General features: G+C 53.8%; 3 protein-coding genes across 3 annotated transcripts; 1 reads left to right on the top strand and 2 right to left on the bottom strand.

The window, feature by feature from the left end:
• Positions 1 to 7,688: 7,688 nt before the first annotated feature.
• TRIREDRAFT_5148 (uncharacterized protein) lies at positions 7,689 to 10,193 on the bottom strand (the record flags this gene model as incomplete). Its single annotated transcript, XM_006967888.1, has 3 exons — positions 7,689 to 7,746; positions 7,806 to 9,715; positions 9,774 to 10,193. 3 exons carry the CDS (start codon positions 10,191 to 10,193, stop codon positions 7,689 to 7,691), a joined length of 2,388 nt encoding a protein of 795 aa, XP_006967950.1.
• Positions 10,194 to 11,778: 1,585 nt separating this feature from the next.
• On the top strand, positions 11,779 to 13,455 carry TRIREDRAFT_80685 (uncharacterized protein; the record flags this gene model as incomplete). Its single annotated transcript, XM_006967993.1, has 2 exons — positions 11,779 to 12,622; positions 12,719 to 13,455. The coding sequence occupies 2 exons, from the start codon at positions 11,779 to 11,781 to the stop codon at positions 13,453 to 13,455; spliced, it is 1,581 nt and encodes a 526-aa protein (XP_006968055.1).
• Positions 13,456 to 14,225: 770 nt separating this feature from the next.
• On the bottom strand, positions 14,226 to 23,221 carry TRIREDRAFT_66928 (uncharacterized protein; the record flags this gene model as incomplete). Its single annotated transcript, XM_006967921.1, has 6 exons — positions 14,226 to 16,737; positions 16,794 to 17,728; positions 17,843 to 20,023; positions 20,063 to 21,221; positions 21,321 to 21,464; positions 21,720 to 23,221. 6 exons carry the CDS (start codon positions 23,219 to 23,221, stop codon positions 14,226 to 14,228), a joined length of 8,433 nt encoding a protein of 2,810 aa, XP_006967983.1.
• Between the last annotated feature and the right edge of the window lie 281 nt (positions 23,222 to 23,502).

Below are 23,502 nucleotides of genomic sequence, written 5' to 3'. Positions count from 1 at the left end.
GACTGTCTCGCACATGACAACCACAGCTGTGACACGCCATTTCATATCAGAGGCATCAAGCCGACATATTGTAGTCTTGACCCGGCAATGGACTTGTATTGCAGTCGTCTCTCACTCCCCGTCTCTATCTAGATATTCATGAGGGGAATCATATAACAGCGATGAAGTCCTAGTAGTACATATACTCCCATAAATGACACAGTCCACAGCCGACTCAACACGGCATAAGGGAAAAGCATCAATATGCCGCGGCTCTCTCTTCGTCCGAGTCCAGGTCAATAACCTCTCGGACCGCCGTAGATGTAGTGCCCTTGCGATTCGCTACAAAGTCGGTAATAGACCTTGGCCTCTTCGCCGCCGCTTCCTCAGCGCTGTAGAGCTGGCCATAAAAGTTAATGACACGCGGGTGAGCCATGACCTTGGACTTGTCGAAACCCAAGACCCGAAGGCCCTCCTGGCTTGTGGCACGGCTGAGCGCGACATAGGCCTGCCCCTTTTCAAAAACCCGTCCCAGGTTGACAGTCACTCGCTCGAGCGTCTGCCCCTGGGCCTTGTGGATGGACAGGGCCCACGCAAGGATCAACGGGAGCTGGACTCTCTTGGCTTGAACTTCTCCGTTGGGCAGCTCCACCTTCCACTCCTCTGGCTGGCAGAGGATGACGCGGGCCACTCCGTCGGTTGAGATGAACCGCACAACGGGATACTTCATGCCCGTCCCGCCCTCTTCTGGTTCGCGGCTGAAGGCCTTGAGCTTCCTCCGTGCCTTGGCCATGGCATCGTCCATGGCTGAGTCGTACTCATCCGTGTTTGTCATGTCAAATGTTCTTTCGTCAGAAAAGGCAATTACCCTGCCAAGCGATCCGTTGACCAGGGATGCGTCCAGGTTTTTGATAAGCATGACTTGGGAATCAATCTTGAGCTCAATCGATTTGGGCGCCATCATGTTCGCCAGAAGCTTGTCTCGAATGTTTGGATCTCCCGAGTCGATCGCGTCATACCGATTCGACTTCCCAGGCAAATTCCTCAGCCGTCCGTTGTTGGAACTCTCGACCTGCGCTCGCGTCGGGAACAGCTCGGCCGACTCCACCCCGTCCTTGAACTCGAGGGGCCTTGAGAGCTTCTTGAAGGCGTCCACTGTTTCTTGGCTGATCTTGCCCAGCCGCATCTCGTTGAGCATGTTGGCGAACTGGGGGTCGCGTTGGCGGAAGACCTGGGTGAGACCGATTGTGTGATCTATCGATGTGCTCCAGGTGGCGGCATCAAAGGCAAATTTGGCCTCGCGCTTCTTGTCGGCATCGGGGACAGGCGGCAGCTGGAAGAAGTCGCCAGTTATGATGAGCTGAATGCCTCCCCATGGCCGGCCGTTGTTGCGAATGGTTCTTCCGATCTGCGACAGCTTGTCAAACAAATCCCCATCCACCATGGAGACCTCGTCGATGATGAGGCATTTGGTGCGAAGCCATCGGTTCTTGGCTTTAGGGTTCCTTCTGATTTTGCGGACAAGTGTAGGCGCATCTTCTTTGCCGAGACCAATACCTATTGCGATAATAATGAAAAAAGAAACGGTTAGCTTTGCTGCGTCCCTGAACAAGCATCACCCACCAACAGGCGGTCAGCCTGCGGAAATGTCAACGTCTGGCCTACCCGAGAAGCTATGGAGCGTGATTCCTCCAATGTTACACGCGGCAAGGCCCGTGGATGCCGTCACGGCGACACGGTCCTGATCTCGAGCATACTTTGCCTTCAGCTGCTTGATGATGGCCCTCATCAAGACGGACTTTCCCGTCCCTGCTGGGCCGGTGAAGAAGACGCTCTTGCCCTGGTTCACCACGAGGTCAAGCACATGCTCCTGTTCCTTACTCAGGTGGATGGCATCGCCTTTGGCGGCGTCGTGGGACTTTGCAACCGCCGGTGCCGCCTCATAGTAGTCGTAGTCGGTCTCGGGTTGTCTATCTGGCACTTGGGACTCTGACCGGGCCGCCTGCTGAGACTTGAATTGCTTCTTCCGTTCCTGAATGTCGGAAGCTTCCCACATGCGTGTTGATGATTTTGAAGACGACGAGACACGTGCCGCTGCGGAAACAGCCTGGTGTTCGACGTAGTCTGCATGAAAGCTGGTTGGCAGCACCCGCTTCTTCTTCTGTGCGGGGGCTCCCATCGACTGGCTCTCGCCAGACGAGTCGCGCTTCAAGGAAGCCGTTGGCGGGTTGGGCTTGGGTTGAGGGGGGAAGTAGTGGGATGCAGGAGATGATGACCAGGGAAGCATATCTTGGGTCGCTGGAGGGGTTTCGTCGGGAAGAGAAGGGAGAGTGTCTATGTCAGCCTGGGGCCTCGGGGTTGGCTTTGGTTTTGATGCGGCCTGAGGAGCCTTGAAGTCGAGCATGATGTTCTCATCGTCGCTGAAGTCGTCGGCAGTGAAGTGGACGGCTGCCTGGGACTTTGCGTCTGCATCCGACTGCTTGTACAGCGTCATCAGCTGTCCCGTGGTCGGCTGCTGTTGGTGCTGCCGTTGCTGCTGTTGCTGTTGCTGTTGCTGTTGTTGCATGAGGGCTGATGATGTTCGGTCCTGCAGTGGCCGGCTTGTCGAAAATGAAGCCGCCATCGAGGCTGACGTCGACGTAGAGACGGTAGTAGAGACAGACGCTGAGGCCGAAGCTGAAGCCGACGGTGTCGACGTCGTCGCCGAGCCGGCCCTTGTCAGGTGGTCGCGAATGTCGGTCACGGGCGCCGCAGGGCTGCTGGAGGGGAACAGCGTCTTGGCCAGGGCATTGCGACCGGGGGGCTCGTTGGCCTTGTACGCCTTGTTGGCCTTGACGAACATCTGGGCGGCGGCGGCGCGAGGCGCAGGGGCATGGGCAAGCTGCTGGGCTGCTCTCTGGAGGCTCCGCGGGCGAACGGCGACAGCGGGTTTCATATACTCGTACGGGGACGGTGATGGCCTCGAGAGGTGAGCAGGGCCGACCTTTTCTTAGTGCTGCCACCACGGATCAGGTGCGACGGGCGGCATCAGAAGGGGCAGGATTCGGTTGCTTTGATTTTGATTCTGATTGGAAGCCCAGAGAGTGCAGAGGTCGGGTGCTAATGCCGTGCTGCTGCAGCTGCTGCTAGTCGTGGGAATGATTTGTGAGGCGCGTCTCTGGCCAGGGCTCGTGCATCAATCAACGCGTGAGCTTTATCGCGTAGATTGTACAGTGAAATTGCCTTATCGGCAAAAAGTGCCTGGGCGATAGGTAAACAGGGCTGCTGCTTAGTCATCTGTGGCATCTCTCTTTGAATTGGCCGTCCAGGAAACTGTCGTTCATCTTATAGATATGGCACGACGGCACGTTGGGGACGCAAGTAGTATGATGAATAATAAATATTGCTGCTGAACCATGCTGAACTTTTTACCCAAAGGATGATGATGTTGGCTTGTGTGGTCACACAAGGTTGGGGCGACAAGGGTCTGCTATCAGCTAGCCAGGGCTCATGCAAGCAGACCACCCTCCACTTACACTTATACACACCTAGACACCTAACCTGCAGCGTTCAAGATGGGTTGCTCAATCAAGACGGCAAAGAACACAGCAGACGTTGATTTTTGAAATACTCAATCTGTCATAAAGAGCGTGACAATATAGTCACTTGTCGGAGTGGAAGATACTTTGAATTCAACTGCAGAAACTCCCACTCCAACAATTCAAATCACCAAACTCCTTATGTGTCGTGTACACAGACCATGTGTTCGAAATAAAGAATGAAGCAGTCGTAAAAGATTGAAAACATATAGCACGGTCAGTTGAAAAACATCTTACCATCTATATCCTGCCTCACTCGATACTCTTTCGCTGACCCTTTGAATACAACAAGGGACTCACCCTGCCCAGATCCCACGCATCTTGATCCGTCCGCCGCCTCTCAGCCATGTACCGCTGTGCATCTCGCCTCCTCCACGGCCCCCGAACCGGCCGGGGCATCGCCATCCCATCATCATTATCATCATCGTCGTCATCGCGATACCTCCTCGGAGCTTCTCTGTAATTGTAATGAATGTCCGGATCGCGTGCCTCCCCTGACCGGTTGCGAGGGCCATCAGCCAGCGATGTGCGACGGAATTCATCACCTAGTTGGTCCATGTCTTGATTGCTCACTGAATGGTATCGCGCCGTGTGATACATGGGATCCCTCTCCCTCTGACTCTCTGGCATCTTCTTCTGAAGGCCTCGAAATTGACGCGGTGCGCTTTCCTCACCCATCGACCTGGCTATCCTATCGCGGTACGTCTTCTTGTTCACGCGCTTTCGCATGTCTTCCTCTGATACTGCATTGATCGGATCGGGAGCAGCAGGGGGGATGTTGATGAATCTCCCTGCTGGATCATACGGCCTTTGTGGGCGGGCAACCTCCAGCACAACGGCCTCGTCTCCAGAACGGTGCTGACGATGGCTGCTTCGCCCCCTGGAGTCATCATGCTGCTGCTGCTGATGATGATGATGACTCTGTTGGTGGAGATGAGGCAGACTGTAGTTCTGCTCATAAGATGGGCTTGGAGTTCTTTTGGTGCCGGAATCCTCGGTAGACAATGAGCCGAAGGAGGTGACGGAGCTTCTGGAATTATAGGACCTTGCCGAGGCCTCGCGATCCAGTCTAGGTGCGTTTGATTGGATCCTGCGATTCTGGTCCTCGATTGCTTGTGATATGCTGCTCCGCGGGGGGATAGAAGTTGGTACTGCCGGCTGAGCCACCTTGATCGAATGCTGATTCCAGGGAAATTGGTACTTGACTTGAGGCTCGTATTCATAGTGTTGAGTCTGAATCTGCGAGGGACCAGCTTGAACATTGCGTGGCAGAGGAGCTTGGCCAGCAGTCTTTGGGGGAAGAGGATCATCATCGTAAGCCCCTCTTGCGCCCTGTCGTCTCTCTGCCAGCTGTGCCTCCAACATTCTCACACAATTCTCGTTTCGTCCTGGTTCTCTCCTGAAGTACGCCGTCACAGACACCCGCTCACTCTTCGCCTTGGACCTGGATGAACCCTTGGATTCATGCCGATTTTTGCTCCTCTTCTTATCCTTGCTTCGCCTGTCACGCCTTTCCTCACCACCCTCTATTTCGTCAACCTTGGACTTCCAATCCACCTGAGCGAGCGTATAGACAAACCGAGGATCAGATTCCGTCCTCTCGAGGTTCTTCCACGCATACTCCAACTGCCTCTGGATTGCAGACGGAAGATGCTTCTTTTTGTCTGCCACAGAGCCAGTCTCCTTGTCCAACTTGCGGACTTTGCGTTTTGCGTCATGCTGAGACACGTCCCTTCGTATTGAGTGTGAAGCTTTCTCCCAGGTTGGCGGTAAGGCGCGACCTTCGCTGTCTATGTCGTATGGGTCTGTTGCCTTTTCGATGCGGACGACGACGTAGGATGTGAGGCGATTGTAGGCTTCTTCCTCGTTGATGTCTTCGTCGCGGGTGTTCAAGATGTGGATGTTTCGTTGTGAGGGAAGTTCAGGAGGAGATTGATATAGGGGGCGAGGGCTGTGTGGTGGTGGTGCCATGGAGGTGGATGTGTGTGTATGTGAGTGATATCCTTGCTGAGGGGGCATGTAGGAGGGATTAGGTGTCATCGTGGCAGGGCCTGGATGATGCACTCGGGAAGAGTTTCTTTCTCCTCTCATTTGACGGGAGGAAGGCTGAGGAGCGGACGATTGATCGGCTTTCAGGCGACTTTCAAATCCGGGTAGGCGATTACCCATGAGCTCCCTCATCTCTGGGGGTATATGCTTGGCAACCATGTTGAGGGAATGAGTCTGATGTGAATGAACTTGGTGATGTGTTGGGGCTTGATGATGAATCGAAATTGGAGAGAGATGCTGGAGATGAACCCGGATATTTATACCCCGAGCCACCTCTTTGTCTGCATGTAATTGCCATTAAAATTCACCCATAACCCTTGGGATATCAACCACTGGACTCGAGAACTGGCGGACCGAGTGAGTATACGTGTAACCAGAAACAATAGATTGTGGTGTGCAGCTTTCTCTACAGCCGATTGAGCGAGCGAAATATTGACGCTTGCACATATCTACTTCTACCACCTGATCAACGCACGTATAAGGTTCGGTGATTTTCCTTCTGGACGCAACATGTACCTGGCTGTGAAGTTTGATCTCTCAGGCGGGGAAAAGTCGTGCATCTGTACCTCCAGGGGGGGACTGTTTCGATCTGATCTATACATTATCACACCTACATCATATCCGCCAGAATAAGTCTTGATATGTACACCACCTCAGATGCACAATCTATGGCTAGGTCTGCCTGCCCAGCTCTTCAAGCCATCAAATATTCCCCATATGCACTCAAAGCACGCCTCACGTCACACAAAACCCATACCGCCTCACATCATCCGCACAATGTTATCATCGAACAGCAACACATGCAGCAAAAATCCCCCGCATCACCAGTCCTGCGCGTGAATTCTCCTTTCCTCCGGACCTTGTCGCCTTACAATCCATCTCCAGCCTATCAAGGGCAGCCACATATGACAGCCCTGAAAATCAGCCCCTGAGAGGCAACCGGTTGCCTCGCCGTTCTCAACTCCTTAGGAAACGCCATGCATAGTTGATCTTCTGCCTGATGGATTGTGCGCGTACAGTGTGTTGCTCTGATGCTGTACATCGGAGGATTGCTTGCTTTGCCTTTGTTTGGGGGCCAAGTGTAAGCCTCACTTTTATTCAGACGCGGTGGAACTCCTGAGAAGCGACCCTGATGTTGAAGTTGCTTTAACCCCTGATTCTTGTGAAAATCTCCGTGAGATTTAGAGCGGTCACGATGTTGTTTCAAGACACACAGCCCGATCCGTCACCGTGTTTACATCAACGAGTTCCGAGGCAAGGAATGGCACATGTGAGTCCTTCGTAGATCAATCAACAGACTCTCGTGTCACGTCTCATTGGAAACCATCCAACAACAGGGCACCAATAGGAACATTCCCTGCCCTTGGCAAGACCCCACGTCCAGCCTCATCTTGCAAGAGGAAGGATGAGGAGGGGATGCTCCAGCTCAAACTCGACATTCTGGCTTTTCTTTTGACGTGGCCATCTGTGGATGGTGCAACAGAAACGAGGCAACCACAACAATCAGCAAAAGAAGGCATTGCTTCCGTCTGGCCGCGCGCCTCCTTCTAGGCAACCTTGTCCCAGCAATATTGGCGATAGTATATGTGTCCTATCGGGCCAAGATCAACTCGAGAAGGGGGGGCTCTTCCGAACCGCCAATGGCTGCGAGAGAGCCTTCGCCTTGTACTGCGGCTCGCCTTTGTATCAGTGTCGTGCCAATGTGGGATGCCGCGCAGTGAGCCTCAGTTGGACGTGTGCTTGCTCCTTCGAATCACCAACCAGTTGCGCCATCCTCTTCGCGCAGTCTGTCTCCCCAGCCGCCTCACGTTAATCTCCTGCAATTATCATGATCCTGTTTCCAAGACAGATCGGACTAAAGGAGCATGTGTGTCAAGGCGTAACACGGAAGCAGTACAGCCGCTTGGCGCGGTTACCGTGAGATTCATGTGCCTAAACAATTTGAGTTCTGCCCGCTAAATCCATGTTCTCAAACAACTCTACCGTTTCCCAGGTCGTCTCTGGTCCGCCGCTCTTTCTGGGAATGCCAGGCGCAAAATAATGCAATGAAATCTCCTCTGAAGACATCCAATCATGATCCCTTTATGCCAAGTAGGTGTATGAGTTCTCTTCTCTCTCCAGGTAATCTTTCTCAATCAGGCTGTGAGGTGGGGGTCAGCAAATCTGCCTGTCACTTGGGTTACGAGTCCGTAGACTTACCTCTCAATCTCCTTCTTGATGGCGGCTGGCTCGACACTGCCTCTCTTCTTGGTCAAGTTGATTACTTCAGCCACCAGCTCTGCGTGGCCCATTGTCTTACGGCTCTTCATGATTCGCACAATGGCTGCCTGCGTCTCGAACCGCCTGTCCTGGGCAATCTTTTCGTGCGTAGCCTTGTTCTCTTCCTTCGTCTCCTTCAATTGGATCTGGTTGATCTTAACACGGTATTTGGGATCGGTAAAGGCTTTGTTAAAGGTGAACGTGTCCTTGGGGTCGACGTCACGCCCCTTGGGGTGTTTCGTCAGCACCCGCGCCTTGCCACAGGCCAACGACTGAAGGGTTCGATCCAAGTCACCTCCCTGGAGGCCCGTAGCCGCCGAGATTTGCTCATATGACAGGAATCCATCCGCAGGCACATCGTTGAAGAGCAAGAGCACGGCTGCCTGGAACGCCGACACGAGGAGCTCCTTTGCTCCCTTGGGAAAGGTTGCCTTGATGGAACAGTGCGCCAGCGAGTGCTTCCATGTCAAGACTCGGCCCGTGTGCTTGCTCTTGTAATGCCTATCAAACTGCTCGATGCGGGTGGCCACGTCATCAGGCAGATTAAGCCTCACGTCGGGATACGTAGGCCAGGCGGCAGCAGAGAGGATCATGACCTGCAAATCCACCTTTCCAACACGGTCGGGGTGGCCCTGACACCACTCCTTGTAGGCCTCCATCTCGTCCTTGGCGAGCTCTTGATCTTTAAACATTTGCTCTAGATTGTGTGTAAAGTTTGAGCCGCACTCGCCCCTCAGCTTGGTGAGCATGTTGCGTTCCGCATCCTGACTGGCACTGCGGCCCATGAGAAGGCGGCGAGCCAAGTCTTTCTTGTAAAAGGCCTCAAAGGCGTCCTTGCCCTCGATGAAGCGGAACAGCTCGAGAGCCTGGTCTAGTTGCCTGTCCAGCTCGGCGTCTTCGTCTGCGGTGCTGGCATGGCCGGCCTTTTCTGCCGCAGCCCGGTCCTTAACGTCGGAGAGCAGCTCCTTGGGCAGGGCTCTGATGCCGCCACGCAGTAGCATGTCAATATGTTTGGCTGTCATCTCGCCGATCTTGGATGTGCCCGATGGCCAGCACTCGGCTATCTTGCGGTCGTTCATAAACTTGCCAAAGGCCTCTCGCATGCCCCAGAGGAAGTCCTCGTCCTTGTTGAACGCGTCGCGCACCGTCAAGTCCAGCACACGGCGCAGATCCAAGAGGCGAATAACCATCTCGTCTCCCCGCTCCTTGTCGGACACGATTGAGGCCCCTGTCTCTCGGATGTAGTCGGTCCACGGTGTCTTCAACTTCTTCTGTATGCCCGACAGCCTAAGAAGGTCATACAACCCCTTGAGAGACTTGATGTCTCGATCAGACAACAGCTTGGACAGGCTGCCCCCATGAAGAAGCTTGTCAGCATACTGGTCGATCAGGATGTTGTGCGCCAACGTCATCGATTGCCTCTCCGTTGTGCTGTCCAAGTTGTACGCTATGCAACGGTAGTCCTCGCGTTCCAGCAGACGCTCGCAGACCTCGATATACTCTTTCAATCCCATGGGACTGCAAGTCTCTCCAAACTCCTTGAAGTAGGCCTCGGAGTGCTGCAAATAGACGGGCTCGAACTGCTTTGTGTACACTCCTAGCACGTATAGCATCATGAGAGAGTCTTTGAGCAGTTCTGCGTCCATCCGGTGGTCCCCTCGGCGATCCATGTTGATCAGCTCGCAGATCGCTAGAATGGACGCAGTTCCAATAGCTGGGCCTGACTCTGTCGCTTGCGATGGAAAAGCCATCCTGCAGAAGCGCGTGATAGCCAGGTCGTTTATAGATGGCAACGACTTGAGAAGCAGATATGTGCGATCAAGGTAGCTGAAGGTTGACCTGATGAGGATCTGACATTGAGTAAGCTCCTATGCTGCGACATTCCATAAATAAGAAATTGAAGCATACCGTCTGTGAGTTCCACGTCTTCCATTCCGCCAACGTCCTTCTTAAAACCTCGAGATTGGACACCTTGGCCGCGTCCTGAATCCTGGGCAGGACGACGCCTCTCAGATGCCTGTCGACCTTATCCTTGAGCATCCGATAGACCTTGTCAGCGCTGCCATTGCGGCACATGTCCTCGACCCCGCGATACAGGCGTTCCAGCGGAATGGCCGGGCTCTGGCCGGCAAAAATTGCGTCCAGGGCCGCGTCGAGCTCCCTCTCGGTGCGAGCATAGTACTCCTGGATCCGGGCCTCTTGGCTGACGGGGCTGCGCAAGTTCTTGATGACCAGCTTCCGCGCTCCACTGTGAGGCTGGAAGGCCGACTGGCGCTTCGTCAGGTCGATGACCTCGGGCATCTTGCCCCTCGCTTTGGCGCTGGCCATGGTCGAGCTGTCGGAGAACCGGGGCCGCTTGGCTGCGGACGGCGAGGACGGCGAGGACGACGACGAGAGGCGTGGACGGCGGCGTGAGGGGGAGACGGGATCGACTGTCGCTGGTTGCATGAAAGTGGATGGGCAGAGGCAACTCGGCGCGCGAGGGTCTTGAGTCGTGAATCGTGAGGCGTTAGGCGTGAGGCGTGAGCCGCGAGAGACGGAGGGAGACGAGACGGGCTCGCGGTCGGTGGGCTCGGGAGGAGGAAAGACGAAAGACGGAAGACGGGCTGGTCGGAGGTTTCGCTTCTGACCCTTGCTGGCAGATGGTTCCCGCTTTGGCAGCCGGGGAGGATCGAGTAATCGGGTGGGACTTCTGGGTTGACTTGGGTCGGTCGAGGTTTGGGAGCTTGGAGGTTTATTATGTCATGATGGATGGACGGACAAGTTTAGGCGGGACCCCCGCGATATGGAACCTGATGGGACCCGACTGCAGGCTCCAGCGTTTGCCGAGAGTTGCAGGGGCCTGTTTAGCGGGCGTGGGTGCCTGTAGCCCGCTGTAAAAGAGGCACGGCACCTCACTCCCCTCAACAACTCCCGATATGGATGAGGTACCTACCAGGACATGAACTTCGACACTCGTCGTCGATTGTCTTCCTTCACCTCTTCTACCTCTTTCATCATGGCATTCGGCTGTCAGGACTTTGCCTAGAATCATCTCCACCGCCAAAAGAAATTCCATCTTCACTTGATGAGTCTAACGCAAGTGAGCAGCGTGCACGAGGCCATTACACAACCAGCCCTTCCTTGACAATAACAAGGAAGGTACATGTATGTGTAAACCACGAGATGTTGCCGAAGCACCTCTTGAGCAACAGACAACAACAAGATACTTGAATCTACATGTACATTCGTCCCGCTCGCTCAAGGACGCGTGCAGTATCAGCATCATCAACTCTGAAAAGTGCCATTCCTTCATGCAGCTCTTACCGTGCCCCATGGCCAAGCAACGCTCCTGAGCATGTGAAGTAGAGGCATAGGAAACAGCCTCACCCTACCGTATCAACACAAGCCATTCCTCTCAGTCCAATACTGCAGAGCTCTCCCTCAAGAACAAGGTTCATCCTGTTCATCGCCTTTCCACCATCTGGCGTAACGAGATATGCCCTTGCCCCTACACATAGCCAGCCTTATACAGCGCTGTGAGGCCACACCGTTGGAGGTGATCCGTGGCTTCAAGCGATTTCAATGGCTTCTGCAGCAGAATGGTCTTGCCTCACGAACCCTGTGCCGTTTCTCATCCTAAGTACCTCTTACACCTCTCACCAGACCTCAACCAGGTGGGTGATTGAGAAAAACAGCCACTGTCGAATCACCAGAGGCCGTTGAAGCGCCACCATGATAACGCCGTACAAGGGTGTGGCTGCCTTCCAGACCCCTCAAAGTCGAGTCATTGTTTGCGAATCATATGTGAAGCTCATCCCCCCGCATCTTATGCTGGTCTTTTTGAAGGAGAGGCCCATCCAACCTCGAACTCGTACTCCAACCTCCAACCTCCAACCTCCAACCTCCAACCTCCATTCTCATACTCGAAACCATGTCGTTGCCCAGCCTGCCTGCAGAAGTCAGGCACATGATACTCGAAGCTCTGGTCAAAGATGGCCGTGAGCTGGCGAGCTTTGCTGTAGTGTGTCGAGAGTGGCAGGCAGTCATCGAACGACAGACGTTCAAACGGATCAGAGTCACTCCGTCACGCATTGCCCAGCTAAATGACATGACCCGGCGCAACCGATCGCATGTGCGGTACCTGTGGCTCTGCGCGGAATTGGAACGCTATGGTTGCGACAGCTGTTCACCCACTGGTGAAAACAATGACGCTCCAATGTTCAACAGCGCCGCAGACGATCTCCTCATCAAGACGGCCGTCCAGTCTCTTTTCTCCGTCCTTAGCACCTGGGATTCAAGCAGCTCTTTGACACTCGATATCAGTGTCTATTCGACCAGTGATCGAGAGCACTGGTTCAATTATCTGACCTTTGAACCAGACGACGGTGAAGATGATGCTCCATCGAAGCGAGGCTATTCTCATGTTTCACGGCCCAACCAGACGGTCCCTTGCGAGAATGGGGATGAACGGCACCGTTGGGAAATCACTAATGAGAGCCTTTTCAAGGCTCAGGCTGCAGTCCAAACCGTCTTCACCCGAATCTTGGACGAAGAGCCAGACGATTCCGACGATGAGGAGATGGATGGCCTTGACTGGTGGAGAGAGTTACCACTGGTGCCGGCCATCACGCGTCTGCTCCTGCGTCAAGAAACCCGCCGGCGCTGGGCGCCCGAAGATCTGGCTGAGCTGCTCGCCCGCTTTCCAAGATTGTGTGAGCTGCACTTTGAACCATGGAGGGAGTGGGATGACATGCTCCAGACTTACAGAGATGAAGGTGAGACGGCATTCCCCCTTAGGCGTACTGCTCAAACAGCATACATGATCATCTCAGTGATTTACATTCACTAACACGTTGGGTTCTCTTTGATAGGATACATGACGCTCCTCGAGTCTCCTAGCATTCGAAGGCTGAATAGACTCAGCCTGTTCGAGAATTTCAACCAGCACTACCCGGATGCTTACTGGCGACTGGACTGCTCACTCATTCGTCCCCCAAACCCTGACCTTGGTCGAATCCTCTCTGAAGTTGGTGGCAATCTTGAATCTCTCTCAGCATCCTTCATGGTGGACGCAGATGACTTCTTTGCCTTGGACGAGGGTCACCCTCGGAAAAGGTGGCCCAATTTGAGACGTCTGATCCTAACTTCACAGCTGTTGGCGCCTGATGAAGATGAGATGCGACTTACGGACATGCTTCGAGCAGCAGCAAGAGCGGCTGCTCATATGCCAAAGCTTGAGACGTTGCAGATATGGACTGGGCGAAAGGGCCTTGCCGCGCTCTTCAAGTATGAGGCTGCTACAGAACAAGGCCAGGCTTCTACCATTACCTGGAAGGGTACCTGGGTGTCTCTTTTACATGATTCCGTCATTCAAGCTTGGCAATCTGTGGCGGCTGAGCGCTCACAACTTGGACTGAGAGTGGTTTATGAAAGTATTGGCGTTGACGAGGTTCGATCTCATGGCGATGCGATGCTTCTCCTGGAGCTTCCAGAGGTGGTCATAAGACGCGTTTCGCTACGGCAAATTTTGAATGAACAGATGCATCTACCACTCAAGGTTCGTTCATCCCATGAGCCGAGCTGGTTTCTGTGTACTCACCATGTATAGCCACCACGCCTAAGTCCTTGGATGATAGAGCCCTTCCATCTCCCGGTTGCCCCGGGCTTTCCATCTACCTAGTCAGGCATTTTGGTGCGGCAAGGTCGCGAGGACAAGTTCACCGTATAGACCCAGATTTAGCGTGTCAAGAACAAGATGCAATACATCTTATAAGTGGCTGCCCAGCACCCAGCAAGTTGATCTCCTTGAGAGTGCTACTGCTATGCTATGACTTGGAGGGAGGCTCACCTCTCTGCTCCCCTCGCCGTCTTTTCTGGCCTCGGCATCCGTTTCTGTGTATGTCAATCAATATAGAGTAGAAGGCTTGACTTGAACTACCTACCTGGATTATCACAACATACCTGGACTATTGTAACAGACCTAGAGTACGAGGACAATAAGAGAAGCAGTAGTAAGACTAGACATATACCGCGATAGTAGCAGATACTTGATTCATTATATGTAGGAGTTTATGATAGCTAGACTAGATATATACTGCGATAGTAAGCGAAAGTATCAATCACTTCTATCATCTATGTAGTTATAAGCATCAGCTGTGGTAGGGGTAGATGGATGTATAAGGACGCGTGATCGCCAAGTTGGGGTGCTGTCTAGTTTCTCCCTACCATATATACTAGGTATCCATGCATGTGGTCAGTCGTATGTGACGGGTGTTGACTCGCCTACAGCCATATAGGTCGTACCAAGGAATATACATCATGCTCTTCATGCATATGCCGCCCATCCTATAAAGAAGACAGAGTCGGTCAGTATCTTTCTCAAACAATCCATGTACAGCCTAGAGCCAAAAAAAGAAGAAGAAACAAAAAACTTGACTCACCAGAATACAACACGGCAAGATTCCGCTCATCCGTAGCCTGATTGATCAAGTCATTCACCGTCGCCGTCACGCTCAACGTCTTGGACAGCTTCTTCCTCACAACCTCGAGCGCGCGATCTCCCTCTGACGGCTCATTCAGGTGGCTGCCCGCCTTCTTGCCCTTCTTGTTGGTGGCCACGTCGGCCTGGTCTGCGTCGTCAATGGCGGCGCCGCCGTCGTCTTGTCGCGCCTTTTGGAGCTTGGCCAGGCGGACGGGGGAGACGGACCAGCTGTAGAGGGGATCGTAGCGCAAGACGTCCAGGATGGTCATGATGGAGTACTGTTCCTCGCGGAGGGCGTCGAGCGTCATTTCGCAGCAGCGGCGGAACACGCCCTCCGTCTTGGTGATGCCCATGCCGTCGACAATGTCTCTGGTCAGGCGGAAGGGTACAAGTTCCGGCACCGGCAGGATCCTGCCCGTCTCAAAGGCGATGCCCAGATCGATGTGCACCACCTCTCCCGTCTTGGTGTCCAGCAGGATGTTGTGGCCGTGGCGGTCGCCCAGGCCCAGGACGTGGCCGAGCATCGATATGGCGGCCGTGCTTCGCGTGTATGCGAGCCGCTTCACGAACCACTCGTCAGGGTCGACAAAGTACTCCATGAAAAAGTACCGCATGACGGGCTGGAACTTCTCCGTGACTTTCCGGTATGTGCTGATGCGCTGGTCCACCGGTCTGTTCTGCACGCTGAAAATCTCCTTTCGGCACTGCGTTCCCTTAAGATCGCGGGGGTGGTACCGTTCGTGTGCTGGCATGAGAAAATCATGCAGAGGGATCGTGTCGCGGACGAACTCGATGAGTCCGGACGAGGCCGTCAGGGGGAGTACCTTGTATGTTCGAATGCCCAAGTTTCTCTGCCTCGTAGCCCTGTGAAGCTTCAGAAGGGAGGAAACCGCTGCAAAGACTTGCTCCATGATGGCGTCTTGACGCAGGTCGTCTGAACCACCCTTGACCAGCTGTTTGTACTTTGCGCCATCCGTGCCAATGGCGGTGATGATCTTGGGCGCGCTCACGCCTGAGGCAATACTCATGGTCGGTTCGAGCCTCGAGATCAAGGGCACGTCGGAGTAGTCCTTGTTGGCGTTGACTTCGATATGCATCGTCGGGGGAGGAATGCGGAACTTGGCAAGGTAGCTCATCAGGTTCCTGGCCGCCGGGGAGTCTTTCAGCGCAATCTTTGCACCTGATTTGTACTTGGCCTGGTCCCTTTCCAGAGCAAGGACATGATAGTGCTTGCTCGTCCTCTCGATGGCGAGCCAGATGTCGGCAACAGCGTCAGTGCTCGCAAGCTTCTGTGCAATCTTATCGTTGGCCCGGACTCGAAGGACGGCAACCTCGTCCTTTTGCTGCACTCTAGCTTTGGTGCCGGACCAGATGTGATACATGCCGTGGTAGGGATGATCGACGCAGATGTTGTACACCAGATTCGAGAGCAGCTCCTGGAACGGCGTGTCCTGGTTTTGCAGTCGCGAGGTCAGCTGGCTCATGAGGCCTGCAAACTTGGCCGTGGGCACTTTCGAGAGATGTCGCGTCACTGCATTGTTCGTCGCGTCGTCGTCCGATCTCTCGAGCCACAGTGCTGTGAATCGCAAGGCGTCGTTATCATGCTCGTCTGAAGACGCCAGGGAGAGCAAGTAGTTTTCGAGACTCAGGCGGACGAACTCGCTGCGAGTCGTTTCGACACGGCGTAGCTCTTGCTCATCGAGATCAAGCCACTGCTTCTCCTTCGCGAGGACGTGCGAGTATTTGGCCTTGAGCTGCGAGTCTCTGGTAGATGCGATGAGCGACTTGAGCTCCTCGACCTCATCATTCTTGCCCTTCTTCAAGCTTTGCAAACGCTTGAGATCCTCCAAACTGTCTGGATCTTGGAGCTGCTCGTCACAGAAGACGGCAAACTGATGGAATACCAAGCCTGCCTCTTTTGCCTCGACGCCGCCTCTGAGTTCTTTCAGCGCCGGCTCTAGATACTTCTTCTGTATGTCTCGAGGCTTCTCCAAACGCGCGACAGACATCCTGTGGCCAATCTTTGAGAGCAAGTCAGACCGGCTCACCGGAATAGTCTGTCGCTTGAGAGCCGCGACGTTGTCAATGCCCTGAAGCATCTTGATCGATGAGCTCATCTCTCCGTGATCCCACAACGAGTTTGCGACCTCAATCTTGATGGCGACATCGACATGGACGCCCAAGTCTTCGCATGGCTTGATGAGGTCACTCAGGGCCGTCGAAATGTTTAATGATTCCTGCGTAGCCTGGTGATAACGATAAATGCTAGATGCCAAAAGCATCGACTTGATCTCCATCTGCCGTATCCCCGCCACAGATAGGGGGCCATTTGCAAGAAGCGATGCATGTTGGGTGAACATGCTCATTGTTGTGCCACGGCACGACAGAATCTGGCTGACGTCGTCATATCTATACGTAGTTTAGCAACGGCATCCTCGATTGCCTTCTGGCAGATCTACACTTACAGTCCACTCTTCATCCATTGACTGCGTTCCTGGAACCGGCTCATCAGGCCTTCCAATTCCGCTGCGTCCGCAATGTTCAGGATCTCATCGAGCTCAGAGAGCGCCGCCAAAGCTCCCAATCGGCTTCTTAGGGCCGTTGCATTGCGGTTGTTGCCGACCAAGTTCTTCATCGTGCGAGCAAAGCCATCGTATATAGCTGTCCTGATGGCTGCGACATTGGTAGCCTGATGCAGTGTCTGATACGCTTTGTATGTCACGACAGCAAAATGATCGCTTGTGGCTGGCACAGGAAGGTTCCAAATCTCGAGTCTCCTGGCTGTGTGAAACGTGCTTTCGATGGAAGACGGGGTCGAGCCCATGTTCTGTTGCGTCTGCATCAGAGAATGTGACAGCCCGGCGAACCCAAGAGCGCCGAGGGCCTTCACCAAAGCATGGGCGTCTGAGTCTGATGAATTCTGCCGTAGCCGGATGTGGCTGTCGTATTGAGCGCCTCGAAATGCGAGATTCTTCGCCCCTTCCTGTTCGTATTCCAAACGAGACAGGATATTCGAGAGGTTTGCCTCCTCGGGTAAGCCATAGTACGCGTCTGGGTCGTCGATATTCTCAAAGATGGCCAATAGTGTTTCGTTCAGGTCTGCCTCTTTGGCTACGGACGATCTGCGAGATGTGCGGGTTGCCTCGGAAGCTGCAATCTCAGCGAAGAGCAAAGCCGTCTTGTGCATGCCACAATGAGTTGCGGATGACGCGGCCATGGTGTAGTCGATATCCAGCCAATGCAGTCGATCTACGATGGACGTCTCTTTGGGATACTCTTGGGTTCTGAGGTAAAGGACCGTATTGATCAGGAGTTTGATGTTGTCCTTGGCCGCTGGGTCAGTCCATGCGAGCCACCCCTTGATAGCCCCAGACAAGGACTTCTTGATAACCTGCTGCTGCTCCAACTGGAAGTAGAGCACCAGGTGGACGATCAGAGGAAAGGCCCTCTCAGCAAAGCCCTTGACTCGAAGAAGCACTGGCGAAAGGACAGAAAGGAGGATCGAGTGTGGCACCGACTGAGCAAGGAATGCGCTGAGCCGAGGCAGCCAACTCTGTGAGGCGACGTCTTCGGCCCACGAGAACTGTTCGTCTTCCGGCAGCTCAGTAGGTGCGACTTCTGAAGGCGGAGTGCGATAGGAGCCCCATTGAGATGCATTGAAGAGCGACTCGGACAGGCTTTGCTGGCCGGCCGTGACAAGTGGCCCGTCATCTTCAACCACAGCCTGCGATATTGCGCTTCGCAACGCGGCTTCAGCCAACCCAGCTGTGACCGAGTTTGGATTCATCGTAAGGTCCTGAAGGAGATTGAGGAGTCCCATTTCGGACCCATGTGGCCCTGGCGCAATCTTTTCGTATTGATCGAGACGCGACTCTCGCATGATATCTTCGGGAATGGTACCAGAGGCCAGAAATGAACGGCCGACAACTCGTCCTGCCCACGCCAGATAATTGTCACTGAGGCTTTGAGCTCCGCAGCTCTTCCATACCGCCGAAACATGCGCGATGGCATGCTCATCACTGTCCACCACATCGTTTCTGCTGTGTGTCGGAATCGTGAAATCGCCGCAGAGAAGGCCGAGGGCAAGTTGGCGCGAAGACTCGTTGAGCAGCTGCCTTACTGCTATTTCGTCGTTTAGGATATCGAGAAGCAGCTTACTTTCCGAGGTATCCTTCTCCGCATTGCCGGAAGACCGTATATGAGCTGCCGATGTAGTGATGGATTTGAATAAGTCATTCTGCTGCTGGCTTTCAAACCTGGGGGAGGTGTAATCTGAGAGATACTGGCTGAACCACTCGTGAAACTTTTGTGCCTTGCTCATGGTGGCCTTGAACTGGCTTTCTTGAGTGGTGCTCGACTGGCTGGACTCAAGGAAGACCCTCAATGACGCCAGTGCCGACAGAGAGTAGCCGGCCAGAAATGACGGGGCCTGAACCAGGTATGCTTTTCCTCGAGATAGCAGGTACTGGCTCAGCCCGAGCGCATCGTCAGCGCATTCAGAGTCCACAAGGAAGCCCCGAATGGAGCTCAATAACATTTCCAAACAGTATGATTCCAAGGCAACTTGTCCGGCAAGGCAGACCAGAATCCTCACTCTGCGAAGGATAGAACATGCGTGCAGAGAGCCGAGGGCCGGATGTACCGTGTTGAGCAGCTTTCGGGCAATGGCAACGACTACCGCTGGAGTCCAAAGTTCGTGAAACTGGAACTCCGTGGCCTGGCAGAGGTGTATGAGTTCTTTCAAGACATTCTTTGCTTTGAAGCAGGGTTGCTGATTGACCGGAAGTGTAACTGGTGAGTGCGCAATAGCCTTGATCGATTGGAGATTTTCGCCTGCGTACTTCAATTGCGCGTTTTTCAAGAAGATGTTCTCGATCAAGTCTTCTTGATCGATCAGATCGAAGAATAAAGCGACAATATCGACAAAGTGAATGTATAGGGACTCGGAATATAACTTGGAGCCCAGCTTGCTTCTGATGCGATCTTCGCCCTTTGTCCTTTCCGGGCCCCCCATTGAGGCAGCATATAGCAAAGTATATGACAGTGTAGTTGAAAAGTTTTGCTGGATCAGCTCAGGCTCTGAGATGCCAACCAGTCGAGCTATGTCTGCACTCGCAGAGTCCTGGCCTCGCATTGTCGTTAGGGCGATGGCATCGGCCTGTGCAGCTTTCAGCAGATCCCCAAGGCGGGCGTATCCGAAGATGGCATACGGAATGTCTTCCACCGTCTCGCTGTCCAGCCAGGTGTATAGGATCTGGCGAGAGAACAACCGAAAGATCTCTGCTGGAGACTTGAAATTGAGAACAACAGCAATGTCCGCTAAGCACCTTTTTGCGTAGTCAGTTGCCTCAGGAAAATTGCCCGGGATCTCGAAAATGTGGTAGGTGCACCTCCTCAGGAGAGTAGGCCAGCTACAGGCGATCTTTGACAGCACCAGCAAGCGAAAGGCAATGCGCGCTTGGGTGAATGGAGCGTTCGGGAGGGTGTCCAGGATATCCACGAACACATCATCGTGCAGCATCAGGATGAAGAGCTCGAATATATCAGCCAATCTCTCCGCAATGAAGCATTTGACCTTCATTGGCGCCTCCTTGAGGATGAGGAGCAGCGAGGTTCGACATGAGTCAAGTCCCAGATCCGTTCCGTATTCTGGATTGACCCTCAACAAGGTGAATAACAAGCGGGCAAGTGACATCTGAGTCTTTGCAGACAGCACGTTGGATGGAAAGCAGACCTTGACGAAATGATCGTACAAATCGCCCACCATATCCGCCAGGGTTCGGTCACCTGAAAGCCAGATGCTGCTCAGACCGTCAAGGACCTCGAGGCATGTGGTTTGGGCAACTTCGCAGTACTGATATTCCGGATTGCCGACTATTCTTCCGAGCCTCTCCACGATGGCCAGAGCTACTTCTCCATCGACAAGAAGATCTGATCTGACAATTTCCATCAGCAGGCGTTGGCATGCAAGCAGCTCATCATCAGGCAATGCTAAGAGTTCATTCATCCACGGAGCAGGCAATAGGCCGAGCTGACTTTTGTCGTGATGAATGAGCCTCAGGAGCGTCAATCGTAGTCTCGTATCAATGCTGAATACTTGAGGACTCGAGCACAGTTGGACATTTTGCCTCGGGAGGACGAACGCGGCGCTAGACGTCGACACCGCTTGACTGTCATAGGAGTCGAAGTCGTCGTCAATGTCCATAGTGTCTGTAGGGCCACCTGAGCGCTGACTTGGCTGCCGCTGCTCTATGCGTTCAGAGAGCTTGGAGAGAAGGCTGAGGGTAGCATAATTCTCCGCACTCATTTGGCTCAGGGTCGCTGTGCCGATGTCGGGTATGCAAGGCCGCAACTCCTTCAAAGTCAAGTCAATGAAAGCTGCAGGCTCGACGGAATCCAAAGCGGCCGAAAGGCCATCCTCGGCTAGTTCCATCAGAAGTGCTTCTATGGAAGCAGATTGAGACGAGTTGAGGTCGCCGAGAAAAGGAACCAGCAATGCTCCCGCGATGCATGCAGACATGAGGCTTTGAAAACGATTGAACGTGATCTGGGTTCCCCCATTGCTGGCTTTCTTGGTCCACGACAGACACACCTCTTTCAGCTCTTCGAGTCTGGGATACAGAAGCTCCAGGACGAGCTTCTTCAATGTGAGAAAGCTTGTAGCGTCTGCCGCGAGGGGAAGGGCTTCTTTAGCCAAGGAGTAACAGCACTCGCTGGGGATGATGGTACCAGTCTCATGCCCTAGCAGAAGCAGGAATTCATTGAAATCTCCAATCTCTCTCTGCGATATCCACGTCTCACTCAAAGACCCGCCAAATGTAGCGTCATGACGAGTTGAGGGGATGGGCTGGGCACCGCAGCAGAGCCGCAGAATGTTCACGAGGTCAATGGGACTCACATGAGCGGACTGGAACGATGCATATGACGGTTCGCCTGGGGTTCAGATCCAAGATTAGCATTGATCACTCTGCCTTCTGGCTGACAGGACTTACTCGGGTTCCACCGCGAGAAAAGCCATCTGATGATGTGACTTGATGTGCTCTGACTGGTGCTGGGCAGCCGAGAGTTGCGAACATGGAACAAGTGTGTCATGAGCGCGAGTGACGTGTCGCATAAGATGCCAGGTCCATTGACATCTGCAGTCGTAATCATGTTGTTGACATCGTCCGAAATATCGTGATACGGCAGAATGTCAGTCTCGATGATGCTGTGCAGGACAAGGCAAGCGGCACGGCTTGTCGCTGGAAGGCTGACTGAACGGGCAGCCAAATGCCATATTTGCCTCCATACGTCCAGCTGCAGTCGGCACTCCTTGGACCACAACGCGCAGCTGTGTAGAGAGGGGGTCAGTAGTGAAAGGCACAATTGGGGGGAGGGGGTTCGCATCTCACCTAGAGCAGGCAATCAGGGCCCAAGATGCTGTAGTTGTGTCATTGTCTCCAACAAAGCTGACGAGGTCTCCAAGAAGTTCACAGATCTCCGCGTGACTGACAGTACTTGTTGCAAGCATGAAAGGCACCAATTGCAAGGCAGTCCGAACCGTCCCCTCGTGTTTCGATTTCAGCTTGACCCTGAGGGGGTTCAAATCTTGATGGAGCCGTCTCCTTTTCCTTGGCTGCTCGCCATTTTGAGCGTCCGCATCCGTCGTCTCCTTCTTAGGACGCAACAGCATGGCCTCTAGAAAGGCAAGGTTCTGGAGGACAGCCCAGTGCGCCTCTCCTTCGGCATTGTGAGGACGTAGTCCAAACAAACCCAGATGCATGATGTGTTCTCGTGAAGATGATGAGGCGAAGGTCAGATCAGTAAGCTTTAGTCGAAATGCCTCGCTTCTCTTGGAGTACTCTTGCCAGAGAGGCTCAGCCAGGTTAGCTACGCCTTCACGTACATTCACGTCCCACAGATTGATGGCGAGATGCTCCAGATGTAAATGCATGAGAAAGATACTCCTCGAAATCTCGTTCCTCAGAGCCTTGATGAGTTCATCCTGTGAGACCTTTTCAGCACGCCACCAGTATCCCATATGCGGTAGTGTATGTTCAGCCAAGGCGACTGCATTGTCCAGATCATCTGCTTCGGTGGCTCGAAAGACGGTATTGATGATGGAAAAGCATAGTGTCGGCGTAGATCCTAGGTTGAGATGCTTTGTACCAAGGACCCCCAGGGCGAGATCGGTAATGTCCTTTGCCGACTGGTCCTTTGCCGCCAACCGAAGAAGAGGGGCATTTGGTGCTGATATCAAGTGATAGAGTCCCTCGAGCGCATCCTTCAGAGGTTCGCCGTCTCCCTGTCCGGTGTGGCGCTGTGCTTGCAGAGACGAGTTTGCCCGGGGTAGGGATCTTAAAGAAGAGGCAGTCGGCGCAGGAGAAGCCCTCGCGAGATGAGGCAACGTAGCTGTATCTTCTTCGCTGGGGAGAATATGGTAAGCAACTCTGAGAAAGAAATCAACGCAAACCTGCCACGGTCCCGCGTCCTTTCTGGCCAGGACCTCAGCATGGGCCTGGCGGGACACGATCTCCGTCAATGCTTTGACATAATCCCGTAATAGCGGCTGGATGAACTCATCGTCAGGGCCGAACAAGACTTGGGTGATGTGATCCACGATGGCAAGCACCGTCTTCCGCCCTATCTTGGAGGCCGACCGGAGGGCTGCCAGCCTGACAGCGGCTGCACATTTCTCCAAACGCTGCTCGGGAGCCTTGCCTTTTGGCTGCGCCGTCGATTGTGGTTGTGGCTGTGGCTGTGGTGTCGCCTTTGCCTTGGCCTTTGATTTGGCCTTTGGCTTTGGCGGGTCGTAAAGGTTTGATTTGTCCAAAAGGACAAAGCTGAAGATGGCCTCGAAGATTTCATGCCAGCTTTTGTCTCCTAATTCCGAGCTGAGCGATGTTAGAGCCATAAGGTGGCCATGACGCACACGGGGGGGTTGGAACGAGGCATACAGATTCGGGGAGTTGCCCGTAGGCTTTAAGAGCAGTAACAAGTCTATCAAAGGGCTGTTAGTCTTGACTTGCAATCAAATGGAGCTTTTCTGAATCTTCCTTTACCTCCGAGAGCGCTTTCGCGGTTCTTGACACCGCCCGTCCTGACCCGGCCTGCAGTCGTCTGGTGGTTAGTATCATAACCGTTTTTATAAGAGGACAAGAGACGAAAGACGCACTCGCCAAGAGCAAGACGCTT

This window comes from Trichoderma reesei (genome assembly GCF_000167675.1).
Source record: "Trichoderma reesei QM6a unplaced genomic scaffold TRIREscaffold_20, whole genome shotgun sequence".
Classification (NCBI taxonomy): domain Eukaryota; kingdom Fungi; phylum Ascomycota; class Sordariomycetes; order Hypocreales; family Hypocreaceae; genus Trichoderma; species Trichoderma reesei.
This window is presented reverse-complemented; position numbering and strand designations above follow the sequence as displayed.